General features: G+C 44.7%; 1 protein-coding gene across 2 annotated transcripts in view; it reads left to right on the top strand.

Annotated features, from left to right (window-relative positions):
- The window catches only part of PNPLA7 (patatin like phospholipase domain containing 7), an 88,004-nt gene that overhangs the window by 18,808 nt on the left and 57,023 nt on the right, over positions 1-12,173 (top strand). For both annotated transcript variants that reach the window (XM_060757436.2, XM_060757437.2), the window contains exons 14-18: positions 152-310; positions 471-548; positions 1,458-1,663; positions 4,901-5,032; positions 6,626-6,749. In XM_060757436.2, the coding sequence (XP_060613419.2) occupies positions 152-310; positions 471-548; positions 1,458-1,663; positions 4,901-5,032; positions 6,626-6,749 (699 nt within the window). The remainder of the gene's footprint in view (positions 1-151; positions 311-470; positions 549-1,457; positions 1,664-4,900; positions 5,033-6,625; positions 6,750-12,173) is intronic.

The following is a 12,173-nucleotide window of genomic DNA, read 5'->3' on the forward strand; positions in this document are numbered from 1 at the left end:
ATTATTATTATTACTAGCCAGACTAGCTTCCTATGGCTTTCCTCGCTCAAGTTGCTGGGTAAATGACTAAAAATAAGTAAATGCTTGTTGGTTGACTAAGGCAAGCAAGGAGAATGACCTAATGTTGTTGTGTTTTTTTCCTTCTTGCAAGTCCATCTTGAAGAAGACGGTGACCGTAACGGAGATGCCCTCGGCTGTCTTCCATTACATGCAGGACAACCTCTCCGTCCAGGAGCCCTCGGCCAATAAGCACGTCGACGCCATCTTCGAAGCGGCCAAGAAGGATCTCTTGACTCTGATGAAGCTGGATGTGAGTGAGACACAGGGTTTGGAGCAAAGGGAAACACAAGGGATTGTTTTCCTCTCGCAAGGCTAGTGGAGGTGGGGCATGGGACACAATACTAGGCAAATATATGTCCCCATTTAGCCTCTCAGTGGCTGTTTATGTTTTCCTTTACTCCTCTGCTTAGGACCCCCTTCTGCTAAATGGAAAAGTCACTTTGCACCAGGTGACGGCTGGGACGGTGGTGTCAAGGCAAGGCGACCAGGTGAGCATCTTCCTTTGTGTGGAAGAGTGTTCCAGACTATTGCATATGCATATGGTTTGGCCCCATGTAAGCCGCTCCGAGTCCCCATTGGGGAGATGGTGGCGGGGTATAAATAAAGTTTATTATTATTATTATTATATGGGGCTGGTGTTGTCCGTTGACGCCTCCAAGGTCATGTGGCCAGCATGACCGCATGGAGCACTGTTACCTTCCCGCCAAAGCGGTACCTATTGATCTACTCACATTTGCATATTTGTGAACTGCTAGGTTGGCAGAAGCTGGAGCCAACAGCGGGAGCTCACCTCATTCCGGGACTGTGGCACAGCTGGCTGGGAGTCAGCTGCATTAAGATCACTACTGACCAAAAGGTCATGAGTTCGAAGCCAGCCCGGGTCAGAGTGAGCTTCCCACCAATTTGTGTAGCTTGCTTTCGACCTTTGCAGCCCGAAAGACAGTTGCGTCTGTCAAGTAGGAAATTTAGGTACCATTTAGGCGAGGAGGCTAATTTACGATGCCATAAAAATCTCCAGCAAGCCTGCAAAGAATGAGGAAGTACTTCATCAGTGTCACAAATGGACGGTGAAGTGACAGCTCCCCTGGTGGCTAGAACACCCTCATGAAATCCTCTGTGTGCCTGTCTATATCTGTTGTGTGTCTATGGCATTGAATGTTTGCCATGTATATGTACATTGTAATCAGCCCTGAGTCCCCTGCGGGGTGAGAAGGACGGAATATAAATACTGCAAATAAATAAATAAATTTATGGTCAGCAAGTTCAGCAGCTCAGCGGGTTCACCCGCTGCGCCACTGGGGGCTCCTATCTATCTCTACACTATATGAAATCTTGCTTTCGTTCCAATGTAGAGATGCCACGGTTGTAAATATGTTCCCTTGCCTCTCCTTTTCCAGGATGTCAACATCCGCTTTATCATCTCGGGGATGCTCCACGTCTACCAGCGGAAGATTGACTCCGAGGAGGAGACCTGCCTGTTCATCACCCACCCGGGAGAGCTCGTGGGCCAGCTGGCCGCCTTGACTGGGGAGCCCCTTATGTTCACCATCAAGGCCAACCGCGACTGCAGCTTCCTGGCCATCACTAAGTCACACTTTTACGAGTGAGACCCCTCCTCCTTGTTGACTTGGGTTGACTTTCAGAGGTCAGTTAGCCTAGATCAAGGGTGTCGTTGAGGGACAGATGGATTTTATGGTTACCTTCCAAGTGTTGGGTCCAGGAAGACGTAAAGTGAATTTATCTGAGAAGAGTGGATTCAAGCATGAGTTAAAAGAGGAGGGAGCGAAAAGGATCAAAAGTGAGTGAATGGAATGTGAAATAGATAAGACGTTAGTGAAGGTGAAGAGTGTGAGAGGTCAAGAGAGATCAGACTGACTCGAAGAGAAGGGAGGGAGAAAGAAGAAAGGGTGGAAATTGGGAACACAGGAAATGTTTACAGAAAAAGAGAAGACAATCGGGGTGTGCATGATTCAGTGTGGCGATATGGTGTTGCTCCTCAGCCAGAGTTCACCTTGCCCTCAGCACCAACCAGGACTCCAAAAGCAGTAATAAAACAGTTTATTGAAGGAAGTACATATAAAAAGGGAAAATCACCTTACGGGATAAGAAAGGCAAACTCCGACAGGTAATCCAAAAAGGTAGTCAATAAATAATAAACCCAATCAAGCTGGTGAGGAGTAAAACACTTCAAAGGCAAGAATCCAAAACAAGAATCCAAACACGAGCATAAATCCAGAAAAACAAGAATCCAAACAAGGGCATGTATCCATAAACACAAGAATACAAAGACGAGCATCAATCCAGAAAAACAAGAATCTAAATGGGCATCAATCCAGAAAAACAAGAATCCAAACATGGCCACCCAATCCAGAAAAACAAGAATACAAAGACGTGCATCAAATCCAGAAAAACAAGAATCCAAACAAGGGCATCGATCCAGAAAAACAAGAATCCAAACATGGCCATCAATCTAGAAAAACAGGAATCCAAACACGAGCATCAGTCCAGAAAAACAAGAATCCAAACAAGGGCATCGATCCAGAAAAACAAGAATCCAGACACGGGCATCGATCCAGAAAAAGAATCCAAACACGAGCATCAATCCAGAAAAAGAAAAATCCAAACACGAGCATCAGTCCAGAAAAACAAGAATCCAAACACAGGCATCGATCCAGAAAAACAAGAATCCAAACATGAGCTTGAATCCAAATCCAAGGCTATAAGAACTTCTTCAAACATGAATAAAAAATCAGTGGATTGGTGAAGTGTTCTGAAACTTTGCAGGCTTGCAGTTGTAAAAGTCTCCTACAAGTGAGGCAAGTTTCATTCCGATAGGCCTAAAAATGACAGAGAAATGAGAATCTTTCAATTTCCTCATTGACAGCAATGGGCTGGATCTTACTAGAACGAAAACGACACCCCTCTCCCAATTTTGGGAATTTCTTGGAAAACAAAATGGGGGAGGAGGAGACGAAAACCGAACCGAAAATGGTTTTTCGTCATTGTGCTCACTAACAGAAAGACACAGAGGTGTTGAACAAGGCCAGAAATTTCCTCCAGCCCAGCTGTAGGGCCAGCACAGGCACCAAATTTCACCGACGTGCCGCCCCTGACATGTCTTTTAACAGCCAGGTTTAAATATAGGGGCAGATACTGGCTGATTATACCTTTTTCCCGGATGTGATGTGTAAAATGCAGGGTACTTGCACTCTTATTTGGAGCCAAGAGTGGGCTTTGTGACTCCAGTGTCTAATTAAGCCGTCACTCGGGTGGGCGGAAGGCAACCAGAAATCTTGTGGTGCGTTATTGCGGTTAGAAAAGCAAGATCATGCTATGGTTAGAAGCTGTCCCTTCTGTACCAGCTTTTCTGGGTCTCAGTGGTCTATCATGGAGACATTTGCTCCATTGCGTCTCCCAGGAATCTTCAGAGGAACCAGCAATTGAGTCCTTTGCTCATGCCTCCCCATTAATCTGTATCCAATCCCCTGCCATCTTAGAAGGCCAGCTCTGAGAAGGCCTTCTTTCTCCCTTTCCCAAATCTTAGAAGGCCTACTTTCTCCCTTCTTCAACTCTTAGAAGGCCTATTTTCATCATTTTCCGGGTCTTAGAAGGCCTACATTCTCGTCCAGCTCTGAGAAAACCTGCTTTCTCCCTTTCCCAACTCTTAGAAGGCCTACTTTCTCCCTTCTCCAACTCTTAGGCCTACTTTCTCCCTTCTCCAACTCTTAGAAGGCCTTTCTCCCTTCTTCAACTCTTAGAAGGCCCATTTTCATCATTTTCCAGCTCTTAGAAGGCCTGCTTTCTCGTCCAGCTCTGAGAAAACCTGTTTTCTCCCTTCCCAACTCTTAGAAGGAATACTTTCTCATACAGCTCTGTGAAGGCCTGCTTTCTCCCTTCCCCAACTCTTAGAAGGCACACTTTCTCTTCCAGGTCTGTGAAGGCTAGCTTTCTCCCTTCCCCAACTTTTAGAAGGACTACTTTCTCATACAACTCTGAGAAGCCCTGCTTTCTCCCTTCCCCAACTCTTAGAAGGCACACTTTCTCTTCCAGGTCTGTGAAGGCTAGCTTTCTCCCTTCCCCAACTTTTAGAAGGACTACTTTCTCATACAACTCTGAGAAGCCCTGCTTTCTCCCTTCCCCAACTCTTAGAAGGCCTACTTTCTCTTCCAGGTCTGCGAAGGCCTGCCTTCTCCCTTCCCCAACTCTTAGAAGGCCTATTTTATTTCTTCTCCAACTCTTAGAAGGCCTACTTTCTCTTCCAGCTCTGCAAAGGTCTGCTTTCTCCTTTCCCCAACTCTTAGAAGGCCTACTTTCTCTTCCAGCTCTTCAAAGGCCTGCTTTCTCCTTTCCCCAACTCTTAGAAGGCCTACTTTCTCTTCCTGCTCTGTGAAGACCTGCCTTCTCCCTTCCCCAACTCTTAGAAGGCCTACTTTCTCCTTTCTCCACCTCTGAAAATGCCTACCTCACAATGTCTCCATGGTGATACTCAGGTAATAGTGTGCAGGCTCCTTTGGTGGCTCTTTCTTCCCTTCCCCTATACACATGTCCCCTTTTTTCCCAAAACCACTTCACCTAGCCTTTCCCAGTGACATCACCGACGGCCACTTCGCCTAGCCTTTGTGGGGCAAGCAGACATACATACTTTGACTTTTATATATCTAGATAGAGATCGACTAGTAGATCTGGGTCTGCCAATTTTACCCTTTGGTGAGAATTGGATATTTTGGAAGAGAGAACCCTGCACAGCTCTAGCAAAAGGATTTTGGAGCAGATGGACCTTAAATTGTACAGTTTTGGTGGTTCGATACGCTCTTCCTAATGCTCATGCCTTGCCTTACAGGATCATGCGGGAGCAGCCCACCGTTGTCTTGGGGGTGGCTCACACGGTGGTGAAGCGCATGTCGTCTTTTGTGAGGCAGATCGACTTTGCTCTGGACTGGATGGAGGTGGAAGCCGGGCGAGCCGTTTACAGGTAGGACACGAACCAGTGAAGGGTTTGAGGAGGAAAATAACTCAGTATCAGCTGCAGCGTTCAGATGGACCATTGATTGAAATAGTATACTTTCTGTAAATACTATAGAAAATATATTCCAAACATTGGCCCAGAGAAACCAAGCTGATTTATCCTGGACCTGAACTCTGATTTTTAAAAAGGAATACTGTATATACTCGAGTATAAGCCAACCCGAATATAAACCGAGGCACCTAATTTTACCACAATAACTGGGAAAATGTATTGACTCAAGTATAAGCCTAGGGTGGGAAATACAGCAGCTACTGGTTAGTTTCAAAATAAAAACAGATACCAATAAAATTACATTAATTGAGGCATCAGAAGGTGAAATGTTTTTGAATATTTACATAACACTGTAATTTAAGACAAGGCTGTCCAACTCTGATTCTAACCTTCTTCAACGTAAATGTGCAATAAGCGTAAAGAGAGTAACATAATCTATATAAATAAAAATGTAATGTTTGTTTGTGGGATTAACAGAACTCAAAAACTACTGGATGAATTAACACCAAATTTGGCAGCAAAACACATTCTAATCCAATCTATGCCTTTCAAACAAAAAAAAACCCATAAAAATGAAGGGGAAATAACTTAAAACTCCCCAAAAAGAAAAATGCCTTACAGAGCATGCGCAAAAGCCCCTCTCCCTGTTGCGCGAGAGGAATGAAACACCAACCATTGTGAGGGAAGAGAAACCTCGCCATGGAGTCCCTTTCCATGCAGGAAGGCAGAGTCCTTTTTCTTTTGGGGAAGGGAGGGGTTGAGGAAAGGAAAGAGGGAAGGAAGGAGAAGGCCTGGCCCAACGGAGGGGCGGGGGCTTGGCGAGGCAAGCCCCGGCAGCAGCTGGAGCCACCGCAGCAGCTCCATGAGGCCCACGTGGCTACCAGGCAACTCTTCCCCCAAGACCAGAGGATTGCAAGGCAAGCCTGACTGCAGGAGCGCCTGCACACCCCCCCCCCCCCCCGGTTGGGTCAAGAGAAGATGCAAGTCATGAGAAGGCCAGCAACTCTCCCACTCTGCTCCACATCCCCCCTTTCACCCCAACTTGCACCTTAACAGCCTGGCTTCTACTAGCCAACAGGAAACCGTTGGGGGGACGAGTTCCCTAGCCCAGATTGCTTCATGTCTGCAAATCCTCTGTTTTCTGAGGGCCACAGCAATGTGTAATAATAGTGTAATAATAATAATAATGATAATGATAATAATAGAGTAATATTATGGAAACGTAATAATAACTGTAATAATAGAGTAAAATAATAAATGTAATAATAACAATAATAAATAGTCAAATAATACATGTAATAATAATAATCAAGTAAAATAATAATGTAATAATAATAATTGAGTAAAATAATAAATGCAATAATAATAATAGAGTAAAATGATACATGTAATAAAAATAATAACAGAGTAAAATATTAAATAACGTTGACCCGAGTATAAGCTGAGATGAACTTTTTCAGCCTATAAAAACGGCTGAAAAACTAGGCTTATACTCGAGTATATACAGTAATTTCCTTCTCTTTTCAAAAACCGGATTGTTTTTCTCAGGCAAGGGGACAACTCCGACTGCACTTACATCGTGCTGAACGGGCGGCTCCGCTCCGTCATCCGGATGGACGACGGCAAGAAGCAACTGACAGGCGAATACGGCCGCGGGGATCTCATTGGCGTGGTAAGGAAATTGGAACTTTATGGAGGAAAGGTTCTCTTCCTGGCTTGGGTTTGGCAAGTTGGCCTAAACTAGGGATTCCATAATAAAGGGAACTCAGTTTCTGTCATCAGTACTATGTCTTCACTGTCAGAAATCTTGATGACTACGCCAAATATGTCCTGGGCCAAGTTAGTTCCCGGTCCACTGTTGGTGAAGTTCAGAGTGCTCTTAGATTGCAGGTGAACTATACATCCCAGTAAATACCCTCTGGGTGCTGGTGAACTACAACTCCCTCAAATCAAGGTGAGTTTTCTCCAAAGACCTCTAGTATTTTTTTATGATTATAGGGGTTCTGTGTGCCAAGTTTGATCCAGTTCTATCTTTGGTGGATTTCAGAGTGCTCCTTGATTGCAGGTGAACTATACATCCCAGTATCTACAACTTCAAAATGTCCAAGCCAATTCCCCTCAAAACCCACCAGTATTCAAATTTGAGCATATCGGGTATGCATACCAAGTTTGGTCCAGATCCATCATTGTTTGGGTTCACTGTGTGTTTTGGATGTAGGTGAACTACAACTCCTCAAAATCCCTCCAAAGACCTCCAGTTTGTTTTTGTTGGTCATAGGGGTTCTGTGTGCCAAGTTAGTTCCAGGTCCATTGTTGGTGGAGCTCTCAGTGCTCTTAGATCGCAGGTGAATAATAATAATAATAACAACAACAACAACAACAAACTTTATTTATACTCCGCCACCATCTCCCCAATGGGGACTCGGGGCAGCTTACATGAGGCCAAGCCTAGACAACATATTACAGCAAAATAAAACCAAAAACATAAGCAACAAGCAACAGTATCATAATTACATAAAAACATATGAATACAATAACAATATAACATTACAATCAACACAATCACAGTGGACCATTTTGGAGTGTTTTTCGATCTCAACGATAAGAGATGTTTAACTCTATTTATGATGAGAAAATATTGAAAATATCCTGGAAGACATTGTTAATGTTTTGCCCTGGTTTTTGTTTGTTTGCTTGTTTGTTTGTCGCTGCCTCTGGTTTCTACGGCCTGAAAAGTCATGCTTTTAGTCTGCTTTTCTCAAAAGGGGGTTGAGCAAAATCTCTGTGTGAAAGACCTCCTTGGCTCACCTCTTTTCCTCTCACCTTCGGCTCATTCTTCATCGGGTCCCGTTGGTCCTTCAAACGCTCCTGATGCTGCAGAAACGATCTCTCGGAGGAATCCGCAGGAAGTGCTTTGTGCAATTTACGGCTCTGTCCTTAGCTCCCCTTGTCAGTTTCAGTCGGGCCACGGGTGAACAAGTTTTATATCTACAATGACCGGCTCATTCAATTACTCGCAGAACAAAGGAGAGGCTAAGGTTCTTTTGTCATTCATTGCGGGTGTTTTGGCTTTTCTTCCACTCAGGAGTAAGCCCAGAGTAATGTCATGGACAAATCTGAGTGCTCTTTCCTTGAAAAGTTAGGCTATGGAATACATGTGTTAACTCATAACCTCTGCCTACCTGCTTTCTTCCTTCTCCAGCTCTGAGAAGACCTGCTTTCTCCCTTCTCCAGCTCTGAGGAGGTCTGCTTTCTCTCTTCTCCAACTCTGAGTTCTACTTTCTCTTATTAGCTCTGAGAAGGCTTGCTTTTTACCTTCTCCAGCTCTAAGAATACCTGCTTTCTCCTTTCTCCAATTCTGAGGTCTACTTTTTCTTAACTGCTCTGAGAAGGCCTACTTTCTCCCTTTTCCAGCTCAGAAGGTCTGCTTTCTTCTCCAGCTTTGAAAAGGCGTACTTTCTCTTTCGGTTCTGAGAAAGCTTGCTTTCTCCCTTCTCCAGCTCTGAGAAGGCCTGCTTTCTCCCTTCTCCAGCTCTGAGGTCAACTTTCTCTTGTCAGTTCTGAGAAGGCCTACATTCCCCTTCTCCATCTCTGAGAATGCCTACTTTCTCTTATCAGCTCTGAGAAAGCCTGCTTTCTCCAGCTCTGAGACCTATTTTCTCCAGTTCTGAGAAGACCTGCTTTCTCCCTTGTACAGCTCTGAGATGGCCTGCTTTCTCTCTTCTCCAGCTCTGAGAAGGCCTACTTTCTCTTATCAGTTCTGAGAAGGCTTACATTCCCCTTCTCCATCTCTGAGAAGGCGTACTTTCTCTTATCAGCTCTGAGAAGCTCTGCTTTCTTCCAGCTCCGAGACCTATTTTCTCCCTTCTCCAATTCTGAGAAGACCTGCTTTCTCCCTTGTTCGGGTCTGAGAATATCTACTTTATCCCATGTACAGCTCTGAGAAGGCCAACTTTCTCTTATCAGTGCTGAGAAGGCCTACATTCCCCTTCTCCATCTCTGAGAAGGCCTAATTTCTCTTATCAGCTCTGAGAAGGTCTGCTTTCTTCCAGCTCCGAGACCTATTTTCTCCCTTCTCCACCTCTGAGAAGACCTGCTTTCTCCCTTGTTCGGGTCTGAGAAGACCTATTTCTCCCATGTAAAGCTCTGAGAAGGCCTACATTCCCCTTCTCCATCTCTGAGAAGGCCTACTTTCTCTTATCAGCTCTGAGAAAGCCTGCTTTCTCTAGCTCCGAGACCTATTTTCTCACTTCTCCACCTCTGAGAAAACCTGCTTTCTCCCTTGTTCAGGTCTGAGAAGATCTACGTTCTCCCTTGTACAGCTCTGAGAAGGCCTGCTTTCTCCCTTCTCCAGCTTTGAGAAGGCCTACTTCACATTGCCCCCATGGCAAGATGTCTCTTTGTGTCTCCTTCCTCCCTCCCTCCCTCCCTTCCCCTCATACACATGTCCTCTTTCTTTCTCAGTCACATTGCAGAGGGCTACTCCACCTCGCAGCAGCCAGTCTTTCACCTAGCAACAGCTTTTGTGGTACAGACAGGCAGACAAACGTGTATACTTTGACATTTATCGAGAGAGATCAATAAATTCCTTGATGTCCCAGAGGCATGTTTTTTAAAATCTTTGTAATGCCTTCCATCGCAACAACTCTGCAACGTGACACTTTGCTTATATTCCCTAGTGGAGGAGATTTAGAGTTTTCATTAGCACCCCTGATCTTTTTTTAATTAGGAAAGAAAACTTGCCTTTGCTGACGGTGGTGTTATAAGGGGCGTTCATTAAAGATGTCCCCTGACCCACTTCCTGTGGACCAAGACCAAAGCAACTTCTGTCTATGGGTCCCACCTTGGAACACACACTTCTCCCATCTTTTGAAGCCACTGTAAACATCTCACTTGTAGAAGACGACAGATTACTCCAAAAACTACGTTGTGACAGGAAATCAGAGTCTCATCCTCTGAAAAAGGCTTGTCCTTCCAAAATAACTTCATTGTCGGAAAGAGGTGGAAGTCCGATGGCGCGAGGTCGGGTGAAGAATGGGGATGTGGTTGAATTACAAAGCCAGAGGATCATGCTTCTTCCATTTTGTCAACATGGGAGCTGTCAACGGATGTCTTGTCTTGCAGAAGGCAGACACCTTTGGTGAGCATGCCACGTTGTCTTGGTTTGGATGGCCTCCTGCAATGTCTGCAGCAGTGAAGCCTAGTCTGCCCCAGTGATCATGGTCCCCTGTGCTAGGAAATCCATCCAAAATACTGTGAGCATGACCTTGCTTGCTGAGAGTTGGGCACGTGCCTTCTTTGGAGGTGGTGAGTCAGGATGCTTCCATTGCATTGACTGGACTTGAATCTCAGGATCACAGTGATGGACCCAGCTTTCATCCTGTGTGTTCAGTGTGTAGAGAAAGTCCTCTTGGTTTCCATGGCACATCGTTGTCAAGAGAGCCTGAGAACATTTGACTCTTTCCTGCTTCTGGAAAGGTGTGAGCAGCCGGGGGACCCAGCGAGTAGATACCTTATGCATGGGAAGATGGTCTTGGGTGATTTTTTCCACAGACCCCACACTCATCTTGACATTTTGGGCTAGGTAGTGAATAATAATAATAATAATAATAATAATAATAATAATAATCTTTATTTAATACCCCGCCACCATCTCCCCAATGGGGACTCAGGGCAGCTTACATGCGGCCAAGCCCAACAGCATATTACAATAAAGTAAAACCAAAACACAATAACAACACAGTAAAATACATACAACATATGTGTACAAAAACGATAAAGCAAAATCATACACAATAATATAATATAATATAATATAATATAACATAACATAACAATGAGCGGGTCGCATGTGCAAAATAAAAACTAAGATACTAAAACTACTAAAATCAGGTTGAAATAGGAATGAAGCAGATTGTTTGTGGGGGAGAAACCCATAAAGGAACGAGGTCATAAATATAGACCTTCATACAGGTGGGGAAATATACTCTGGGGATAAATGGTTATGCGGCAATTTTCCAAAATGGCGACCTCCACTTGCTGGATGGTGTGTTCCTCAATAGCAGAGTGGGGTCACCCTGGAATTGGAGCTGTTTGCACCAATGTCCGACCACATTGGGATTGACAATGCCAATTCTTGACTCCATCATATGATGGGAATCCTCACCATGAACCTCTTTCATCTCATCGAATGTCTCCTGTGGTGTGCAGACTTTCGAGTAAAGGAACTTGAGGACTGCTCTGTATTCCATTGGGTCCATTCTCAAACCTCACACCACTTCAGCACCTGTCACATCAAGACCGTGGTCAGTTCAGAGTTGGAAATTGGCATGTAGCCTATAGAGCCTTATATCATGACACATGTGCAGTCTCAGCATCCTGTGATAAATAGAAGTAGGTCAGGAGACATTTTTAATAAATGCCCCTCATACCTGCTCTGAATCATCACATTACAATTTCGTTTTTTTAATTGAAACCAGTGACGAGAGCCGAACTTTTCTACTCTGGCTGGCGAAATCTTAAAAGCCTATGTTTTAGTCTGCTGGCGTCCTTCTTTTCAGCAGACTCTGCAGCACAACAAAAGGCTTCAAAGGCAGTTCCGCTGCAGCGTTGCTCTGTCCAGAAGCCGGTGATATATTGTCCAGAAGATGAAATTAAATTAGCAAACGCTGCACCCAGCCAGCACTGGGAGGCACTGAATCCTATTTTACGCTCCAGGAGGTAAAGATATTATCGCCTCCTCTAAACAATCCCGTTAATTCAACTCATAAATATCAGGGGCATGTAACAGCAGAGGCCATTCCCCATCCAAAGGCCTGTCCAACTAGTCCTCCATTCATTCAACTTGCCGTTTCTCAAGCTTTGGGGAATGTTCAAAAGCCCAAAAAGTGTGAAAAAGCATTATTTCTGTGTTCCTATCTACTTTGGTTGAAGCTCTTAAACATAGAGGAGAAACTTTGAAACTATGGAGCAGCATTTCTCAACCTGGGGGTCGGGATCCCTGGGGGGATTGCGAGGAGGTGTCAGAGGGGTCACCAAAGACCATCAGAAATCACTAATTGTGAGAGCTGTTCAGCAGCGGAACTCTCTGCCCCGG

This window comes from Anolis sagrei, chromosome 11, assembly GCF_037176765.1.
Source record: "Anolis sagrei isolate rAnoSag1 chromosome 11, rAnoSag1.mat, whole genome shotgun sequence".
Taxonomy (NCBI): domain Eukaryota; kingdom Metazoa; phylum Chordata; class Lepidosauria; order Squamata; family Dactyloidae; genus Anolis; species Anolis sagrei.